The sequence below is a fragment of the Apostichopus japonicus genome, chromosome 23 (genome assembly GCF_037975245.1).
Source record: "Apostichopus japonicus isolate 1M-3 chromosome 23, ASM3797524v1, whole genome shotgun sequence".
NCBI classification, from domain to species: Eukaryota; Metazoa; Echinodermata; class Holothuroidea; order Aspidochirotida; family Stichopodidae; genus Apostichopus; species Apostichopus japonicus.
The window spans coordinates 15,558,086-15,581,091 of record NC_092583.1 but is presented as its reverse complement, the minus strand read 5'-3'; the positions used below and the strand labels follow the sequence as shown (position 1 = coordinate 15,581,091).

Sequence of the window (23,006 nt, the reverse complement as noted above, 5' to 3'; positions counted from 1 at the left end):
TTACATAGCTTGGTCAGAGTGACAAAGAAGTTACAAAAACACAAAAGGCAGCTTTAAGAAGCTCGAGTCCTACTAGATCTTTATTGACATTTACGGGATTGAAAGGATATAGTCCCGTAGTCAATTTATTTTTGATTGAAGAAAGAGGAATATAGTATTTTAAGTATCCTGGTAAACATTGTTGACCTTTAAGCTTTTTAAGGGGCTTTAAGCGATTGGTTTCCAAATTCTGGCAAGGTTGACATGTCTAGCGGTTATCATTCAAAATAAGATATTCACTCCATAGATTCCCTTCATTACACGCAAATCAATTAGCCAGTTAGCGATCATTAATATCTAATTAATTGTCTGTAATTCCTTTGAATTATTTCGTCGAATTTGTTTTGCCATGTTATATTACTCACATACAAAATCAAATCGCAAATTCTCAACAACAAAAACAGTTTGAAGTTTTCTATTTCTTTGTTTTTTAGGGGTGACTTTGCTGTATACAAAAGTACAACCGTGGATCGTAAAATAAACAAAATCTGTTGAGGGCATATCATGATGCTTTTAACTGCAACGAAAGTGACATACACTTGAGACGAGCGGAGAGTTCTTTTTTTTCATGCAGTAACTGTAGATTCATTTGGCTATGCAAAATGTGTGAGTGCCACATGTAGTATCTGCCGCAAGACCCACAAAAGTCATGACTTTTCATAAGAAGGGCATGTATACAGATCAATGACGCTATATTATGAGCGTCTTTATGCATTAAGTATGTATATATTTCATCCACCCTTGAAATTTGTCATATCGGCGAGACTTTTCTTGAGAATATTGTTTCCTTGAGCTGTGTTTACAATATCAAAATCTCGAATGGTCCGGTTTAATGTTGACTTTGAAAGTCGGTATAAATATTCGTGGCATGGCGGTGTCATTCGATGTTTAAATTATAGAGTGGTACCGACGTGATCAACAAAAAGGTTTCATCGTTTTGCAACACACTGCCAGGTTTTGTAATGTCACGGTACAATCAATATATACGGATGTGATGACAACTCTGGGCAGATACGTTCCAAGCATTGTAAACACTATCATCACTGCGGACGTGTAAGATTACAAGAAAATAGCAGGATACCATTTCGTATCATTGTTATACAATTTTCAATGCAATTATTTCTGGTGTAGGACTGGATGACGGAAGGGGTGACGAAAGGACAATCATTATTTTAATCAATAGATATAATTATTTTTACGGGATAAAATGAATAATTAATATTTATGTAATATTAAAAGAAGACGAAAAACATCGCTTTGGAGATTTGTGATACCCTGAACGTGATTTGTGTTGAAATATCTTTGATATAAACCAAAGCAGTTGTCTCTTAATAAATAATTCATATTTCATAAGGCCGATTGGAACTCTCTTCTGGGTAGTTAACAATGAAAGAGGTTGGATTATAACCATGAAACATCGGATTTTCCGTTTAGGTTTATATATGTTCGCTGTTTCGTCTCATTGGTGATAGGGAAAGAGCACTGGGGCGCAAGCACGTATGCCTCTGGGGGAGGGAGGGGCACAGCCCCACCCTTCCCCCATGACAGACAGAATATAAGCCATTCTAGTGTACAGTACCTACATGTACAACATGTATATGCGGTTCAATCATTCTTTATACATTAATTCACAGTTGAAAATTCTTCAACAAAAGTTGCAAAAAAATAATTTTAAAGTCAGCAGTTTTATGCGAATTTTGCCACTTTTGACTTAAGGCAAATCCAAACCTATATGCACGTTAAGCTATATATTACTAATTGAACCAGTTTTGCGAATTGCCAGGTATGTGTGTCACTTCCCAAAGGTGTTGATCAAATTCTTGAAGTAATTTCTGGTTATGAATATTCATATAGCGTAAATCTCGATTAGACTATCAAGAGTTCATCCAGACTTTTACTTTTCCCAATCCCCATTTTTTTTTCGCCTTACGTTCTTTCTCCTTTTGTTTTCTTACTTTCTTAATCAACTCCATGGTTTCCTTTAATGTTCTTTTTTCCATCCATCTACTTCAGATAAATTTACACCCTAATTTCGTCTACTCTCGGAATTTCGTTTTAACAAAAGAATGTTTGACAATAATTTAATTATCATTTCACCAAAGAGAGAAAGAAGGAAAGATGCAAAAAATGACTTGGTATCTAAGGCACTTAAAAATAGACACAAGATGAAAGATGAAATGGATTCGATGATAGTGAATTTTGGCAGGCTGTTTATACCACGTAGCTTTACAACCATTATCAGTTTAACTTCAGAATAAAAGCTTAGACAAAACAAAACTCCTCTGTGATATACGATCTTGTACGTACAAGAAATCAAGGCCCGAATGTTCTCGCCAATTATTTAATAAAGGCTCCCTGGAGACGTTATAGGATGTTATGACATCTCTGAGGTAAAATATATTCTCCGCGCATCAATGAAACATGATAAAGCGTTCGTTCAAACAAGACATTTCATCACGTAAGATTTCTTGAAAATCGCTTAGATGGACGTATTTTTTGTCATGTAATTTTGTGGTATAAAATGTGCTGTCGATGACACAAACCTATAAAAGTAAATAATACTCTAGGCCCTATAGCTTCGTATTTTGATCTTTCCTATGGGTATTAATAGTTACGGAGTTAATACATCGTGTAGGATTTATAGTTATATAGCTTATAATAAGATTCTTTATAGAAGTTCACCATGTTTACCTTCACGATACGTAACATAGGAATTAAACAATACATATATATAGTTTGAAGGAAAAAATGGATTCTTCTTTGTTTTCGACGTGGGCTGGTGGCAGAGGAGGAGTGTGAGGGGGGGGTACTCCAATCACTTTAGCTGCATTTAGATAAATGAACTATGTTTATCATAACAAAATTCGGCGACATCTATAGTTCTACACACACCATGCACACATAACGTGCTTCGAGGCTTGTTCACTCCACTAGTTCATGGACTCTATTCGCACGTACTTGTAATTAAGTGTTCAACCACCAATCAAGAACCCAGTACTTGAAGCTTCGTGTCTATTCGAGTCACCTGGGAATTTTCAAAGGACATCAACACTCTCCGTTGCATTTTTCAACAGCAATTATCTCTGTATTCCTATAATTTACGAAACAAATTTTATTATTCACGTACACTAAATGGAAATTATACAGAATAACAGAAAACCGACTAAAATATTAACGGTTATAATCTTCTTTACATTTCTGTGTAAAATGGTAAAACAAAATAAAGGCCGATTTACGACAATACAGGTTTTAGTGTCTTTTGACCTAACCAACAAATTATTATACTTTTCGCGTCTTTCACTTCTTCTTTTCTAACCAATTTGTTTATCAAATTATTTATTTTTGTTTTGTTGTGACCTTCCATTCTCTCGTTGGTCTAATTCCCTAAAACATATCAGAGCTCTATTAAGTTGTTATTAATGCTAAATTGTCCGTCAAATCGATAAATGGAAGTGTTTTTTTGCGGTAACATTCCTTTCTATAGCTATGTATACCACCTCTTCACATATCTTCAGTCACCTTGGATTCTTAATGGAGTATCGAGGGCGAATGGAGGAATCTACTCGAAAAGCTACGAGCTATCAAACACAACAACCCCTTGGGCAGATTCCGAGATAAACAAATCAAAAAAGCAAAAACAAAGCAAAACAAAAGCGGTTACAAGTGTGACACATGTACGTTATATATATATTTTTCTCGCCATAGGCATGCATCGTTCGCACTTCACCAAACCGATCAGAATTATTCAAAATTTGAAAGTCAAGAAATATCCACTAGGAGAACTAAAACGTTCACTGTTGAAGTTTTGCTTCCAAATTTAACTTTATGATAATAACAACAACACAAATTAAATAGTTTATGTTTTTATCCATTTCATTTGACATGCATGAAGAATAAACCATGATAGATGAATAGATCATTTGTTTTCGTTGTTCTTCCTTTTGTTTTCATTGGTAAACTTTAGTTGAACAGTCTACACTGTGGATACATTCTCTGAGTCACAAATTTAAGCAGATGTGCGGATCAAACTAAATCAGATTAGACAAAATGCTTTTATTCGTTTGCCTTTAAGTAGAGCAATCAGGCTCTAGGATTTCCCATAATTCCAAGTGTCCTCGGTTTAACCGGCAATAGTATCGTGATACATCGCATTCAAATTCCTTGACCAGTATAAGAACGGTTATCCGACGATTTATGTAACATCTGTAGATGCCGGAAGTACGGAAATAGCGGTACGTGAGAAAACATCGGTAAAAAAAAATGATAATAATTTCCGCTCACGAAGAGTGGTGTACTTTCCCTACAATTCGTCGAAATTATGTTTGTGGATAATGTTTAGTGTAAAAATATTCAGAAGGGTATTGGAAGGGGTGGTGTAGGGTAGGGGTAGGGTGGGTAGGGGTACGGATTGGTGTGCTGATACCCCTTCGTGGATTCACACCTGCCATAGTATACTATGGTCTATTGTCTATTGTTTGCTATACAGTACTGTACATTAAACTTTATTTCATTGTTTTATAATTTGTTCTCATTAAAAAAAAAATCTTTTATGATTTTCCCCCTTACTTTTTCATGTTTTCATGTTATTAATAACTCCCATATGGCTCACATGAAAGGCTGTTTTTATAAAGCGATTTCAGCCATACCAGCAGACCATGATTAAAACAAACAGCATTGAAAAAAATATATACCGGGAAACTGTTCAAGAAGGTAACTTCAAGTGTGAGGCGTTACTCACTAAACTATACGCTGTTGGCAATCCCGGCGCATAGGGCAGCCATTGACATAATCGTTCGCCGAAATCAATACTAGCCTATATCCCATTTCATCTCGGTAGTTATTTACCAATAGCGTTGTCAATCATTCAACATTACCCTCAGGAACAGGATACTCACAAAGTAAACCAACTCTGTACACATGCATGCGTGTCAATCAACCATGAACCATCCACGGTAGATGAGCATCGCTTAGCTAACTCCCACGCGTAATTATCTCGCCAGTGAAACCTGTAAACCCCTTAGGTTAAGAATTGTCCCGAAAATCGAAAATTTTCATCAGTGTCTGTTCATGTTACATCGCTGAATTTCGTTTGCAGGATTGTCCACGTAAATATTGTATTATTTGTCCTCCTAATGACCACATAATGGAGACAGTGTGCATACGCTGTAAATCGCTTACATCATCCAATTGTTCAATTTTGATAATGCCCGTTGTATGTTGCTGAATGAAGGATGCTTGCGAAATTATAACGTTATGAATTTCCTTTCCTTTCGTTCAATACAATAGATGTGACGGGAATAATAATCAGCAAAAGTGCATCGTGTCAGAAAATTTCAAATCCTTCAGAGATCGAACAGTGTTAAGAAAGAAACTTTGTTTCATTAATTATAATTTCACTTGGAGCGAGAGTCAGTTTTCAGTGATATGATTTAAAGTACACATGTGCTTCAGTTGAATTATGCATACTCTTAAACAGCTCCATGCACGCATGGTTGTGTATGTATTGGCGCTGTTACTAACGAAGTCATTTAACCATAATCGGTTACCGTGTTCATATAAAAGTGATATAATAAATATCTTTTGTAAATATTTACGTTGCGTAATAATTAATAGTGTTGTATTGATAGTCACTGTTCATGTTGCATTCGGTATATGCTTGTTTGGCAGAGGCGTTGGCCTATGTAAAAGATTCTTATTTTATTGATGGTCAAATGGTTATGTTGGTTAAAGTCCTTAGGTTTAGGTACCCTATACTGACCTGCTCTACACATTGCGTAATCTTGGGCATTGTGATATCGATATTGTCTGACCGATTCCTTTAACCAACGTTTTTTTTTTTCTTTTTTTTTTCTTGCCTTCGTAGAAAGTAATATAGGTTTATAACACAACCACAAACGCACTGTGCTCAGACTAAGTATTACTCTCATATAGCAGATGGACGTAGCCTATAGGGTAATCGGCCAGTTAGGCTATTTATGACTGTCATTAACTAGTTGGGCTCATTAGTTATCAACTATATAAATGAATGAATGAAACTATAATTACATCATTTGGAGCGAGAAGATGTACTATACTGGCGTTCATATACAGAACAATGCTCTACATTTACCTCCGACTGAAAAAAATATTGTTTTCAAATTGGAAGAAACTACGTCAATTCTATTTTATATATAAGTAAACGTTAACTTGCTTGTTTAGTTTCCATAAGTTACCGTACATCGGTGCAGGGCGAATATGCATTTTGAATGTTTTTTGTCGCTATCAGCATTTTGGAATCATAATTTTCTTCTTCTTTTTTGTTCCCTGAGAGAATCTTGTTGATATATTGTAATAATGCGTTCATCAAGATTAAATTTCTAAATATTCATTCTATATATTCATATAGGCTATATATATATATATATATATATATATATATACTGACGATGTGATGTTAGAAACATTCCCTGCGCATGCCCAAAATAGCCACGTTGTCATGGAAATTAAAACCCACTGAATTTTGTTCGACAGATTTGAGATGACATTTCAGTTGCAGACGATAGAATTGGTTTCACTCATATCATGACGAAACCTAAAGAAACTGTCCGGACGGTTATTTTCTTAACATTTCAGAGGCGTTAATTCGTCAAATTTATTAAAGTGAATCGCAGATTCGAGCTCGGAAGTGAACGTCTCTGTGTATCAATACCACAGGCAGTGTATAGAAGTGGTATTTATATCTGTGTAAATATAAGCACCCAACAGTATGCACAACGGCTGTCAAATCTTTCTCAGCAACCGTGTTCATTATGGTGTGTTCATTATGTGTTCTATATGGTAACGAAGCAACTTGAAATAAATAGGGTAAAAAACCTAATCATTCGGTTGTCACCTAGAGTTGAACTTGCTTCAAGTGTGACATATGGTTTCTGCTATATCAATTATTCGGTTTAACATTTTACGGAAAAAAAAATCGGAATCAAGAAGTTCTTTGACGTAACTAATTATTCTACATCATTTTGACAGTGAAAAAGAAACAGCTGCCGTCTCGACATATTAGGTAGTCTTTTTCATCCGATACAAATGAAATTGCCTTGAGAATATAGCTTATGACATCATCCTTATGTATAAACAATACAATCGTCTAGAAATGGAGAAGTAGAGGTGGAGAAAGGTGCAGCACGTGTAGTAATTATATTGTAAAGAGTTGAATCAGAGGTTATATTACAAAAGATGGTCATCCTATTCGTTCTATATTTTGATATATATATATATATATATATATATATATATATATATATATATATATATATATATATATATATATATATATATACATTCTTCCATCAACCACAACCTCTGACCGAATGCTGTCCTAACAATACTGTTTCTTATTACCGCCTCTATTATTATACTTTACAAGACTAATCAGAGAATATACATGGCCTTTATAGTGTACATACATCTTGCCTATTTAAGTATACACGCTTCCATCGTCAACATGAATCAAATGTATACATTTATACAAAGAATACGAGACATGGTTTTCATTAATACTTTGCGAATTCCGTTCATTCATGAAATAATTTCAAACAGGGACGAAAATAACGTCTCCTCTTTTGAACAAGGATAAATCAACCATGTAGATTAACTGCCTGTCCAAGAACTGTTCCTGCTTTCTGAGATTCCCTTATTCAAACCAAAAGAGAAAGGGAAGGATAACCCAGCACTGTAAACATCAATATCATATTTCTTGTATTATATATCTCCTATACGAAAGATTGATGCTCAAATATTACAAAGGTTCCCTGAATAAGAATCGGTTGCTAGGATACGGAGAGGAAGATGTTTAAACAATTTAAAAGTGAATATAGTTTATTGAATTTCCTTTTCTTTTCTTTTTCACATATTTTTTTTTTTACTTCATGGTGAAGGCCGTTACGTACTCGATCAATACGTTAGTCAAGACTAAGATCAATCAAGCATTTGTTCTGATGAAGATGCTTTTAATTCGATTCGCCGGCAGGTTTAATCTTGGACCGAATTTTGATTCATTTTAATCACAATAATGCAGGATAATAAATTACCTTCTCTCTTAGTCAAGAAATCCCAGCATATATTTATAGTAAAAGGAATACATGTTAAGTACTGAATAGTTGGAAAAATAAAATTGATCGCAATTGAAGAAAAGCTGCTTTCACGACAGGTCTGATATTGCACAAGTATCGACAGGGGATGAGGGTGTGATACATATGGTGTAGGGTGGGGAGGGTTGGGGTGGGGTGAGGTGAGCCGAGGGTGGGATGGAGAGTCTAGGAAAGATGTGCGGTGAGGAAGTTAATCCTAGCTCGTCATGTACAAGTAAACTACTTAAGTTTTCTGGACCTTTGTATATGAACGCATCACTAGATAAACTTATGACAGGGGGTGTTTCTCGTCAGGAAAAACATATACAAATACATAAAAACAAATACGTACCGGTATGAATCCCCATCTTCCATCCCCTTCCCGCCCCTATTCCCTCACCCCTTGTTGCGTGTATTGGCCAAGTTTCCCCCTTTCACTGGCTTTAACCCTATAGCGTACGGTAATATGCCTAGCCTATATTGTACTGGAATAAAATGGCCAAAATGATAACATGTGCTCAGAGCATCATATACATGTTCTGCTCCTGTAATTAAGAACGAAAACGAATAGAAATTGAAACAAAAGAAAAACATTACAAAAATATTTTTCAAGGGCACAAAGGCTGCATCAGTTAACAGGAGCATCCGTCCGATCGACAGAATCATTAATTAAGAAACATTTCAAAGGTATCCGAGGAAATGTGTATATACCTATACATAAGAGAAGTTGTATTGAATTCACCTAAAATATTCATTAAAACCCTCGGGGGAAATAGTCAATATCGGCATTTTACGTGATATCACGCATGCATGCCTTGTTTAATTTCAGCCTTTATTTTGCCATTGATTGGAACAGGGGATTCGAGGTGGGGGGGAGGGGGTGAAGTGATTAATGTTAGTCAGTTCATTGCAACCCCATCAAAGTGGATATCCACCCTTCCCCTCCCCCAACCCAACCCCATCCCTCTACCGCCACATTCGCACTAGGAAGTCGAACATAGTACCAAAACATACACTCATTCAATATGATGCCAAAACAGTATCCCTTGAACAATAAAACACATAATAATGTTTACTTATATTCATTTGTCTGTTAACTAATTACTTCATTAATCAAATGCTTGGTATTGTGGTATAATTTCTACAGAAATCTTTGATTCACCTATGGCCCCTCTTGAAAACTGAAACACACAAACGATTCATGCAATTTATAAAGCAGTGATAAAATATGTCCTCAGAAATCACACAAGTACAGCAGCAGTGTTAGAATATGTCCTCAGAAGTTTACACAAGTACAGCAGCTGTGGTAGAATATGTCTTCAGAAGTAACACAGGCACATCAGCACATTTGACAGCCTGTCGGCCCAACGGCATTTGATGTTCCTCTGCGTCCAATTAACATTATGACACAATTAAAAATAACCGCGTCTTTCCTCCCAACAAAAAAGTGATTTAAAAAAGGTAAGAAATATTTTAGTCAGTCTGTAATCATATTTCACGCATTTCAATTTTCAAGTACTTGCGGCAAAAAAAGAAAAAAAAATCTTATTTTGATTTTTTTTCCTCTCTTCGTGCACCTCGGTAACAACATTACCGTAGTAGTGAACCCTTCTAGCTGTCAGCGTCGTATCAAATTCGCCAACTAAACGAATTTCACGACGACAGTGTGGCAAGTCGTAAACACACATGAAAGAGTTGTCTCCAGGTTAGAAAACCCTTCTCAGGCACACAAAAAAAAGAGGTTGTAAAGATCGTTTTGCGATATATCTTCGGTTCACAGGCGAGAAATTGTAAGTAGTTTAGCGATGAATTACATCGATTTTCTACAAATGAATCAATGGAGGGGTACTTATCAGTGTGTCAGTTTGCGTACATGCTAAGAGGCGTGATATTTGACGTGATAGTCGAACCGTGTGTATAACAACATCTTGTACATACAGAATGTGTGATTCTATTAACCGATTTACACATATAGTAATAAGCTTGGAAGCAAAATGAATAGATTTCGATTTGTTGTAACATATATTTTTTCTCTATTTTTTATCTGATTCTTGCAGACGAAATAGGGAACTAGTCTACGGTCTACCTAGGAAGTGTACTGTTCAAAACCAATTTCACTTATATCTATTACGGCCGGGTACGTCATTATTCAGCAAATACATGCAGGGCGTCGCAATAGGGCTCAGATTTGGGGGGGGGGGCACTGACAAGATAGTGGGGACATCCAGTCCTTGCATGTTTTCCCTTTCAACATTTTGGGCTCTTTGTAGAGTTGCTTTTATTTTTAAGTTTTGCGACAAAATAGCAATTTTAATGTCTTTTAATTTCTCAATAAATTGCAGTTTCTTAATATATAACAAACGGACTCTTTTCAATTACACAGAAAAAAAGGTAATCAAGATTTGTAGTTATGATAACTAAGAAAGCCACAAAACCAAGTTTGAATTTATGCCCGTGTCAGGTGCAGAGTGCTCTTAAAGGAAGTGAAGACTCGCGCACAAAGAAACGTCTGATGCCGGTAATCTAACCTAGTTTCGAATGAGGTGTAACAGAAGTGTTAGCCACCACCTTCGATCCCAGAAAGTACACACACAGCTTGCTACGGTCGGTGATTAGATACTAGTGTACAGCCAATACATGCAGATACGGTCAATACCCACAACACAGTGTACATAGCAGCGATGGACATCTCAGGTCTAGATAAAAGATAACAAGGTATCACGTTTCATTACTGTCTGCATTTTGAAGCGACAAGAAGAAAACTTCACTTGCAAGCATAGGAAAGTTAACTTGTTTCATAGGGCGACACGCAGTTTGGGGCTAGTCTTCAATGCCTGTAACTCAAACAGAAATATGTGCGATCAGTTTCCCTAATCTACGGCAAATCAAAATTCCTACAATGTCAAACATCGGCAAATATATGGCTGTATACAGAGCTTTAAATCTCCAGATAACTTAATGTTTCCAATGGAGATATGATGGTGAAGGTTTCGAGAGTTAATTTTACAGCATGTATATATACATTGCATTTCCAGCACCCTACAGCTCAAAGGCACAAGAAACGAAGGTCGTGTGTACAAGGGGCGCGCATGGGCCTATCAGCATACCGGCTCATAACCCAGTACTGAAGGTCTCGCTATTGTTTTTGCTTCTTAAAAGGTTTAGTTTCGTCCAAGGCGGCGTTCAATGTACCTCTTCAGTTCAAGGCGCGAGTGTAACTAGCTACGCCACTGAACCGGTAGTAATTTATACCCAACCTCCGTCCCTGGTGCGTATATATACCAGCATTAAAAACAGACATACAACCAAAAAGACATTATGATTTCAATACTGCACATCGTGATATATAGCCTACATCTTATTGTCAAGGGAGTCTCACAGTAGTTAAACTATTAGGCTGGAACGGAATGAAAATTACACATTATGGCTCTTTTGGTTGGAGAGAGAGAGAGAGAGAGATAGATAGAGAGAAAAACAGTTGCAGATCATTGACATGAAACTAAGCCTAATTTTGACCGTCTCTCATTACAGTGAAGGTCTGTTCCACGTTTGGAGAGAGTAACGTTTGCATATATTCAAACGGACTGCATGTATGCTTTCATCTTTGTGTATATGTTCATTTCAATGTTGACTTTGCGCATATTTGTATAGTGTGTGTTAATCCTAGGGCCATGATACGTGATCAGTCATCAATTGTGATCCTTAGGCTAAAGAAGTAATCTATTATTTCAATTTAAATGAAATGTAGTGAATGACCTAATTCCTTCATAGCGAGAGGAATTATAAAGTGACTGAGAAAACTTTAGTCAAACAACAACCCACTTCCATTACAGTCTGCTATTGCTGTAGGTTAATAGTTTATAGGTACTCATAAACTAAAGAGCACGTTATGCAATAGTCATGTTGAGGGCTCACGTCATTGGTGGGCAAATTTACTGCGACCCGCGAGAAGGTTTTCAACAACCAAAAAAACTATTTTATGTGGCCCTTTGAACCTTATAATAACAAGGGAAACCAAAATATGTATATATACGTTTTTTGAGGAGGTTTTATGTATGGGACCAAGGCTTACATGTGATAAGACATAACTCAACATAACAGATGGAAAATGCTCATATAACCGGGCTTCCTGACGTTTTCGCCGGATAATGTAAAATGTCCATTTTTTCATCACCGCCATATTGGTACACCCTTAACTGTTGCGGCACGTGGCTAGGCAATTCAACTTCCTGCCTCCCCCTGTCCTAGGTATTGCATCTATATGTCAGGTACATATGAACATCCGTACTATTACCAAACGATATATGCTTATCACTCACGTGACTATAACTTATATAAGTGAAGAAATTTCATGGATCGCAATGTCATTTCTTTTAACTCTCTGTTTCATTGCACCGCGGATATTTTTTCTATAATATATAAGATTTTGTACTACCGTCGACAACAGACAAAAAAAAATGGTTTTATATCCTCGTATATTGAAGTTACGCACTAATATTCATTACTGTTACTTTCACTTGCTGATTTCTATCATGTTCGATTTCGTTGCTATGACAACTGTATGTTGTAATTCATGTACACCTTGACATCTATATAATGACTGTTTTCAACTCCCTGTTTCCTTACAAAACACGCATTTTCCCGCTGTTAATGTATAATATTTTACTATATACTGTCGACACGGGACGATGGCTTTTAAACCCCCCTATATTGCAGTTACGCACTAAAAGTCCGGACTTTTATATTTCAAGTGGGGATTTATGGCAGATGTGATTCCGTTGCTGTGACAACTACATCATGTATAGTAATATATGTATATCCGTTATAATAAAATGAAGAAATAACGATTGCAGATGGCTTGCATGTCAAATGCACTTTTACATGACATTCACGAGTACTTAAAGAGTCGATAATGTAACTTTTTACTTGAATGTTGATCATCATGTGTTTATCGATTGGAGTCTAGGCGCAGTAGGCGATTTTTTTTTCAATCGATTCAAAAGTTCACGAGTTGATGAAGTCAGACGTAAAAAAATCAAAGTAAAAATCATTCTATCATAAAATGATTCTGTTCGGTCATTGTCCCTGTTGGTTAAAGGAATGTATGAACTATCGAGTCACGTGGTTTTGCGCGTTCAAACCGCGCTTTCGTCGTTCGCAGGAGGGTTATAGCTTGTTCACAGAATACGACTTCCAAATGGAGCATATTCTTAAAGTGTTGTATTGTGGTATTGGAATGTCAACGCCTACTTCGCAGGACTCGGCGCAGCCTTTAAGAACTTCAGGTGTAGAATCTATTCATCTTCGAAGGGACACGTGATACTTCACTTGACATGTTCACGTGGTTACAGTCGCAAATGAAAGGGGTCTTGGGGTTATCGGTGGATAGATCAAGTTGTTTTGGTTTCCGTCTCAAGACGTGACTCTTCTTTAGTATCAAAAGTATCAAAACGAATATAATTCATAGGAGAATTGCAGATAAACAAACTTGCATATAACCTCTGCATGATGTTTGTGGGTTGGGGGGGGGGGGGTTAGGGTGTAGAAAAACAGATAAACGCCGCATATATACAGTTTGTTCGGGTTTACCTTCGCTTCCTTAAATCATCGTTTTGAGTCTCAAATGTTAAATGTCTCGCCTTGGATTTTGTGGCATGTATACGAAAAAAAATCTTCATTTGAAAGATTCCCAAATCCTGTCAGTTTTTCTTCTCCCACAAGACATTTTAGATCTTTCTACGCCACTGAAATGAACTATAATTTATGTACCATATGCAGATTAAGATCTAAAGTGCCTATAGAGCAATAACATAATCAACAAATAGGCTATGCGTGGTTACTATACGTATCATATCTAACGGACAAATCTAACAAACTATAGGTCAATGTACATGAAACCCATATGCCTTTCTCTGTAAACCTTTTTTTTTAGTAAAACTAAAGAAACAAAGAAATAACTTGTAAAATTCCCAACGGCAGATATGGGAATATCGATCGAAACGAATGGAGACAGAATAAAGTAAAAAACTGCATAATTATATACGGTGCCATATTCATCATTGCTGTTAAATGTCAATGACTTTCTGCTGCTTATAGGATTAACAGAAATGATTCTTCGTAACCAATGTTTGCTCACTGGCTTGATAAGATTAATGCAACGGTCATGATTTCTGAAGGATGACCAAATCGCGGGACACTTTACCAAATATGCATTAGCTTAAGCAACTTTTATCCCCTGTAATCCTGCATCTGCTATTACTATCATTTTAAGACGGATTTTTTATTTTATGTTGAATATTCATAACCAATATTGATAATAACTGTAAATTGAGTGTTACGTGTATATATATATATATATGTATATATATATAAATATATATATATATATGAAATTTGACTGTAGAAAGGTTTTAATACGCGCCCTCTTTCTCCCTGCTTGAAATAGTATAGACCTATAAAAAAATTAAATTAGTTATATTCTGTTAAATGATATATGATTTATGTATATACCAATCAATTAATCAATCATTTATTAATAAGTTAATAACCAAAGAAGTACGGTACTTTATAATCGCCATGTCCTATCTTCGCTACGTCCATACAGACCCATCCTATATTATTACACTGCTAATGGCGCCACTGGTTTCACCTATAGTCATTTGTCAGTACCTGTTCTGAGTTACGACCGTGAATTGTTTTTTCTTATTTCTCAAAAAGCCTTTTTATGGTCTATCATTATACAGTCGACCATTCTCCCGATAAACTAACTTTTATGAGGAAGTGACGTAATTTAATGACTTCCTTGATATCAATCATGGATGGTACGTTGAACCTTCTAAAAAACAAAATAAAGGTATAACAGAGTAATGAGCGTGGACGTCCACATACAGTCCACTAACGACGAAATAAGGTAGAGTAAATAGTTCTTCCGCAAAGAAAAACAAAAACAAACAAGAAACGCAATAGCATATAAAGAATACATGATATAAACAAAATATGTCAATGAGCAATCGAATGTTTAACTGATGAGTATAAATTATACATCACTTCACTATGTAAATGTTACGGTTTGATTTTATTGGCGGGAGTTATGTGACGTTTGTTCAAAGAAGCGAGACGAATTAATAAGACGTTTAAATCGTAAGGCCATTGACACGCGTTTCCAATTCCCACATCACAAATTTTTTAACACGAAATTCTTCCGAGGTTGCTTGCCGTTTCGACGTGGGGTGAGTTTAGACTCAAAATACAGACTCATTTGGTATATTTTTCCGCGTGAATTTTAATATATATATATATATATATATATATATATATATATATATATATATATATATATATATATATATATATACATATATATATATACATATATATATATTTATATATATATATATATATATATATATATATATATATATAAATATATATATATATATATATATATATATATGTATATATATATATATATATATATATATATATGTATATATATATATACATATATATATCCCCATCAGTTTTCCATAGAGTCCTGGGTACCACTACAAACACCCCCACAGAACTCCTGTAGAGGGCCTATACATATACCTCGAGTGCAATGGATTAAGGTTGAGGTTAGTAATAACAATGCCTTACTTGATTTTGTATTCGTTCAATTTTCGACAACCACTTAATCACATGAGTTCTATACTCTTCACATACCTATGCCTTTATACATTTGAAGATTGTTATCATGACCAACCAGCCCTCTCTCTATATATATTACTTTGAATACGGGAGTGGAAGTTTCAGTAACTTGGCCCACGATATCCTAATGTTATGATTCTGTATAGATATAACAAAGCAAGGCGACGGTTCAGCAGAGTGCAACGTGAAGTTTGACTTAGGAAGTCACTGCCACTTACCTTCTCCGAACGAGTCAACTTGTTTTTCGATAGGTCAACAGCTTCTTCACCTCCTCCGGCAAAGGAAGACATTTTTCCCCTTTTTATATGTAACTTGAAATCAAACCACCAGAGGAGTCACTTAATATACACACTATTTCTATTCAGACATGTTGTAGCCCATAAAAACAGTGACTCACAACATGTAGATAATGGTATACAGTGCGTGCTACACTGCAGGCCCCCTCTGTACGCAGAACCGGGTCCTGAAAGGAAGTTATTGATCTCCTTAGGATATTTTCTCTATGTGCCTGTTTATCGCCAAATAGGTTGAACGAAGAATTCGTTTGAAGATCGAAATAAGGTTCTATTGTTCTCGAAGGGGCCTTGAAGAATCCACAATTAACTGGATGCTATTACTATGCCTACATGTGACGCAATAGTTTCTTTTGAATATGCATTGCCAAAAAAAAAAGAATCGTAATTTGTATAATGTAAAGTTTGAATACAAATTCACGGATTGTCGTGATAACTTTAGCCACTTTCCGCGAAGTTCTTGGCAATAAGTATCACAGCTTCGCTAAACAGAAACTCTGACAATAAAGGTACCTTTCGCGTTCAAGAGAAATATCACAAAAAGTTTATCGTCAAAAAATGTATATAGAGGATCCTTCATATCGAATATTAATAAATACTACGTGGTGGCATAGTGATATCTTGTTGTAAATCCACAATATAACAAAAATCGGTGATTAGTTTATCGAGTAAAATATCTTCGATATTTTCTCTTTTTTCAAACGGCTGATAAACAAGTTTAAGCAACTCGGAGATAAATATATGATTTTTTAAAGAAGAACAAGCAACCCGCTATAAACGTTTTTTTTTTTTTTTTAATTTTTTTTTTTTTTGGAAATGTAAATTATTAGCCATGTCAATCAAACAAAATCTCTATCAAAATTTACTTATCTAACTAATAATGAATTTGGTTGGAAACAAAGCTATATACAATATCTCTGAAGTGTATACTAAATACTCAATCATGCGCAAGCTTTCAAATTGCCATGGCAACGTGCCTTTTGCGAATTTGTGAACAAACACACACGCGACTAAGAACTCGATACTCCAAGAAGACAAGTTCATTAGCTATGTAAACTGAAAAATTATGTAAAAAACGAAACGCAATAATTTTGAATGGGTGTATCACAACCAATATTTGATATACAGTGTATGAAATAAACCACACAGAAAATACATTATATAACCCCAGTCATGAAATCTCTTATGACCTTAGAATGAGCTCTACTTAATGACGTCATGATTTTATGCTGAGTCGCCGCTAATGAAAGTAAATGTTAAATGAATTTGAGTTGGAGAAATGAAAGTTGAAATTGGGGGCGGGTGGATGGGGTGGGGAGGGAGGAGAGGTTGGACGATGTCTGCGTTCTCTATTTATTAAAGTGGGGGTTCTAATATATCCTTATCTAGTCAGTTATGCAAAAAAAAAACATTGATGGTAATCCTCAGCATCCCTTTAAAATTATAATCTTCATTTCAGTTTTATTAAAAATTTAAGTTATTGTTTAGTATGATGGTTTTAAAAAATTAAAAGCAAATTAATCATCCCAGCCGAATCACTATCATAAATGAAAGATGTTCGATATATAGGACGTTATATATGTAGCAGGTATAGTATTATGAAACTAATAGGCTACAGTATATATACACACATCGACATATACAAACCGCAAGGACTACGTCGTTTTATGTGTGATGGTATACGGCAATGATGCGTGTGTGATATGTGTACGGTAATGTGTGTGCCATGGTGTACGGTAATTATCGGTGCTCTCGACAAAAATATCCTAGTATATTGTGCAGGCAAAAGACTGATGCATGTCGTGTTGACATGTCCCCTCTATAACCAGTCTTGACGATAAGGGGGGGGGGTGGTCAGAATAGACTGCAGTCCTGGGGCCAGGTCATTTAAAGGGCCAAGGAAACATGGAATAACCAAAATTGTGTTCTTATACCTTCATAATATAAATAAGGAAATACGAAGGATTCAAAACTGGTGTCACGTGACATTGGTTTCCCCGAGGCCCGATTTGCCTATTTTTTGTATTTAAAACACTGTAATTCCACTGTAGGCGTTTGCCACCTGTATCGAACAATACTAGTTCTGTTTTTGGTGACATATTTTGCCTTACTCTAGGGATCAAACATGATGCTAACCAACTCGAAAATCATTTGTGATTCCTAAAGCCGGATCTCGAAAGAGATACTTTGAACATACTTTAAGTTAATGAATTGGAGGTAAACGACAAAGGCAAATGAACATATCTAATTGAAAACGGGATTCGAACCCGGGCCTCCCGCTTTATATACATATTTTTTTTGTACCCAGTTACTCATACTTCCGTACTGTCGTATTGTTACATGTATACTTTCGTACTCGGTTCATCAGTATAGATACTACTGCAAGGTTAAGTATACTCACACTCACATATCGCCTTGTATTCCTACTCGTACTCATATATACCGTGCAAGGGAAAATTCTACTTGATTCTCGTATAATAACATGTCAACTTCATAGCAGATATATGTTCTGTTTACAGTCACCCAAATACTGTTTTATTTCCTTCTTCTATAGTTTTTTATTATATATATATTTTTTTGGCGATCGTTGGACTCAATTTGTAGTTTGTTGCCTGCTGAAGAAACTGGGCGCCAAGTTTCCTCATAAAATATTTATCATATAGTTTGCCATTTTATATATTATGTACCACATAGTCAGGACATGTTAGAACCACCATGACGCGAAGATTTTGTCACGATTTCAAGATAACGATCGTTGGTTCGCTTTCATTTTCAATAGAGAGTACGTTTAAAGTGTATATCTTTGGGCACATAAAGGTTGGTTTTCACATGGCTTCACCTTCAAGTGTTTTTGTAGTTTGCGGCAATGTTTTTGTCACAGAAAAGTAAAAAGAGAGAGAGAGAGGTGGAGAGAGAGAAAGAGAAGAATAATGGAAAACGAGGAGCAAGCAAACAGGTAATCGTTTTAAATATTTAAGCCAATTCAACTTGGACTGGCGATGCGGAAGCCCCCCCCCCCCCTTTCTAATTAAAGAAGAAAACAAGGTTTAAAAAACGAATTTATTAGCTGTTCAGATTTCCATGAAAAACGTTGAGGTAATAAATATGGTTAATTTTTTTGCAAAGGTTTACAAAAGGGAATATTGATTTCAATATCTGACTTTTGTTCGTATACCCTTATCCAGAAGTGATCACTTGGTAAGTGATCGATAAGTGGTGATAGTAAGTCATATATACCGCCCAAAAGATTAAAAACAATACAAAAATACCAAATTAAAGGAAAGAAAAATAACTGGAGTGACATATTCCTTTTCAATTCAACTAGAATATGTGTGTCACCTCCCAAACAAAACTAACCCTGAAAAGTAAACATTAACGCTCGTGAAACATATAGGCTAAGTATCCTAACATGAATAAAATATCTTTGGTATTTGATTCACATATTGTTTTACCGTGGGAACTACATTAACAATGTCGACCTTACCTGATATAAAACGATTCTTATGATAGCAGTAAGCGTACGATACGATAAGATAGAAGTGACCCTTTCAAACCTTAGGAAGGGAAATGGGGGGTGGGGGTGGTCTATAGGGAAAATAAACGGTACTAAATTAAAGTGGGTGGGGAAGAGCAACGGTTGAAGTTTTAGAATAAAGTGTTTTCTTAGGATGGGAAAACGGTTACTCGATGGGGGAAGGGGAGGGTACGTTGTTTGTTATTTACAGTTACCTTAAATAGGAGCCAAATTTATACTTAATAGAAAGGAAACGAGGGGGTAGGGGGTAATAAGTGGCACTATAGATGGAGTGTGTGAGTTTCTCAACTAAGCAACATTAAGTTGGAAGAAAGTTTTATTCAAAAATACCAACATATCATAAAGGTTAACTTCCTCTGCACAGCCTACTCTACAATTTGTTGTTTATTTTCGATCAATAAATACTCTAAGCCTATTACAAACTAAGTTACTAAAGTCGTACCTCCTCGGACTTTGTAAGTCCATGTTTGTTCCAGATGCCCCGAGAGTCTTTACCCCCTCCTGTGTCGGGACCTGCTCCTCCTCCAGCCGCTACTGACATTTCCTTGGTCTTTGAACTTGTTTTCGGGCGATGGGGGTGAAAATATATCCTTTTAAGTAATCCCTTTTCGAGGTGTAGCGTAATCCATATACATATGTATCATATACAGAAGGCGTTACAGTTTTGAAGCCTTATACGTTGTAGTGTACCGTTAATTATCGATCTATGCACGGGGCATAGTAGATAGCAACACAAACTTTGACAAGGGATAAACTATTGTTATCGAATTTACTCAATAAACCGTTGCTTTTGTTAGAGAGATGAAGGCGGGATTAAATAGAGGTTGTTGGTATTGTGGGTGATGGATGTATAGACGTGAGGAACAGAGCTACTAATTATGACACTTGAAGTACCACATTGCTTTATTTATTATTTATTTATTAAACTTTATTTTGAGAGGGTAACTCGTTTAGCTGAAGCTAATCTTCCACGAGGCCTTCGTAAAATACAAAAATAGATAAATATCAAGTAAAATATATAAGTATAAAACTAAAATGTTGCAAATTAAAAAATGCTAAATGAAGTATGAAATTATAAAATTATGAATGAGTATAAACGAGTAAGATTCATAAACTACGATCAAAATGAAACAAGAATATTATTAATATTAAAAGTTATACAATGTGTATAAAATCAATAAAAACAAAATCACACAATTACTGATCTAAAACTTTCAAATAAAACGAAGAGAGCAGTAAAACATGTCATTACTTGGTAAAACATTGAACTAATCTTTTAAAACTACTTAAGCTGTTTGCATTTTTTATTTCATTTGGTAGTGCGTTCCATTGTTTTGCAGCAATAAATTCCATTGTTTTGCAGCAATAAATTCCATTGTTTTGCAGCTTTAAATTCCAAAATAAATATTCTTCTCTCACTGTACCCTAGTTCTTCTACGCCGATGCATAATGGCAACACCACAAGTTGAGGGGTGGGGGAATAAGGTCAACATTTTCTCTTCCCCATTCTACGTAGCCCCCCCTTCCCCTCTCTCCCTCCCCCTCCCTCCCTCCCTCTTAATAAATGTCACGTGAAACAATTTCGCTGTCTATCTGGCATATTTCAGGCTCTACAAAGTTACATTTATTTCAGTCTTTAATATTCAGAAAATATTCAAATCATATACATTGACTGTATTTTATCAGTTTACTGTATAATTATCTCTTTGACAGTATTTGAAGACTTCCACACGTTACACAGTGTGAAAAATACCGATAACCGGTTACGTAATATGATCTTGTTAAGATGAAAATGTTGCCAATTTATCAACTCGAATAACATATTTGACAACAACAACATTTTTGTAGATAGAATTTCCTTCTTGAAAAATTACCACGTACCATATACTGCGGGATTCTTAATGCTATCAAACCACTGGCGGGAAGAAAGTAGTGCGTGTGTGTATTCATATATACAAACTAGATATTTCTTAATCCATTAAGCTGTTTATACTTGATGTATATATGACGGATTTTAAACCCATTTGACCTGCCTAGTTCAGAAAGAAAGTGGAAAAACTGTCGAGAATGGAAACCTGCCTGTAATTATGGATTCCAAAAAATCCCGTATATAGGATGACGGCGACGGAGATGTCCAATGTGTTTTAGGCAACCATATTGAATTTATTAACCTATACCCAAAGGGAAATTAGAACGACCGGAGCTTAGAGTTGGAACTTTAGTTCCAAGCGACATAAAGCATCAGGTCACTGGATGTAAGCAACTTTAGACCACCGACTTGACGAAAACGTTTTTTTTTCTGTCTTGTATCTGAAACTTTAATAATATATTGCATTATGACGTCACGATCGTATTTTTTAAAGAGTGTTAAGAGAAGGCGGGGGGGGGGGGGGGGAAGGTGGATGGGGTGAATTATGTGTGTGAAATAGTGTAAACCAAAGGCCAGTTGTGTCCCACTTGGAAGGATGCGGGGACAAGTTTAGTTTCGAGTGTTAGGTTAAGGGTTATAATATCTCCAACCCACCCAACCCCCTCCAAAATAGTCCCTATAACGAGCCTACGATCATAATACGCTATTGTTTATCTTCTATGGGTAAATTTCTGAGACAGGTTGACATTATAGATTTGCCTGGAATCGATCGATTCATATTATCTTTTGTCAAAAGGTGCACATTGTTTGAGAAAATGTTGTACTCCCCTACCAGAATCCTTCTTGTACACTATATTTGCGAGAATATTCGAGAATTATACACTAAATATATTATTCCATTGTGCTCCTAATTTGTTAAACAACGGCTGGACTGTAATTTAATGAATACTGTATATCCATAACCTGATTTTGGTTTTACTCTATTCCAATCCACATTTAAATTTAGAGTAAAAAAAAAATAGAACAAAAAATAGGTCGATTGTTACGTCACAGACAAAATCAAATATTTCTTCAATAGAAAAATTTCATTGTGAGGGTGATACGTGATGTTAAACTTCATTGCTTGTTTAGTAAAGGAACCAAATCGCTTAATTGGAATAATTAAAACTGTGTCTGGGATTAATAGCTCAACTAAACTGCCCCTAGACGTTACTAGAATTACCGAAACTATCAGATGTGAAGCCGCCTGGCTTTTCTCCGCGATATAGAATGCTAAAGATTCCTGTCGTAAATCTGTGTACATTTGCTTTTTCGTTCGTTGCGGGAGGGGGAGGTGGGGGGGGGGGAATTAGTTAAAATACGGTACCACTTTCAGTCCATAGTTTCTCCTTTGGCAGTTAAAGCGTTTAGAGATCAAAATGGAAAATAAGCCAAAACATTAACAGCTATTAGCTCACGCACAAGAGTTTAACGAC

General features: G+C 35.7%; 1 protein-coding gene across 5 annotated transcripts in view; it reads right to left on the bottom strand.

Moving 5' to 3' along the window:
• The window catches only part of LOC139964551 (prolyl endopeptidase FAP-like), a 251,697-nt gene that overhangs the window by 159,171 nt on the left and 69,520 nt on the right, over positions 1-23,006 (bottom strand). Inside the window, exon 1 of one of the 5 annotated variants that reach the window (XM_071966209.1) lies at positions 20,104-20,248. The exons of 2 other annotated variants lie outside the window; for them this stretch is intronic. In XM_071966209.1, the coding sequence (XP_071822310.1) occupies positions 20,104-20,202 (99 nt within the window). In that variant the 5' untranslated portion in view covers positions 20,203-20,248. Of the gene's footprint in view, positions 1-16,051; positions 16,201-20,103; positions 20,249-23,006 lie in introns of those variants that run through there. 2 more of the 5 variants (XM_071966216.1, XM_071966218.1) reach the window with 2 other exon arrangements.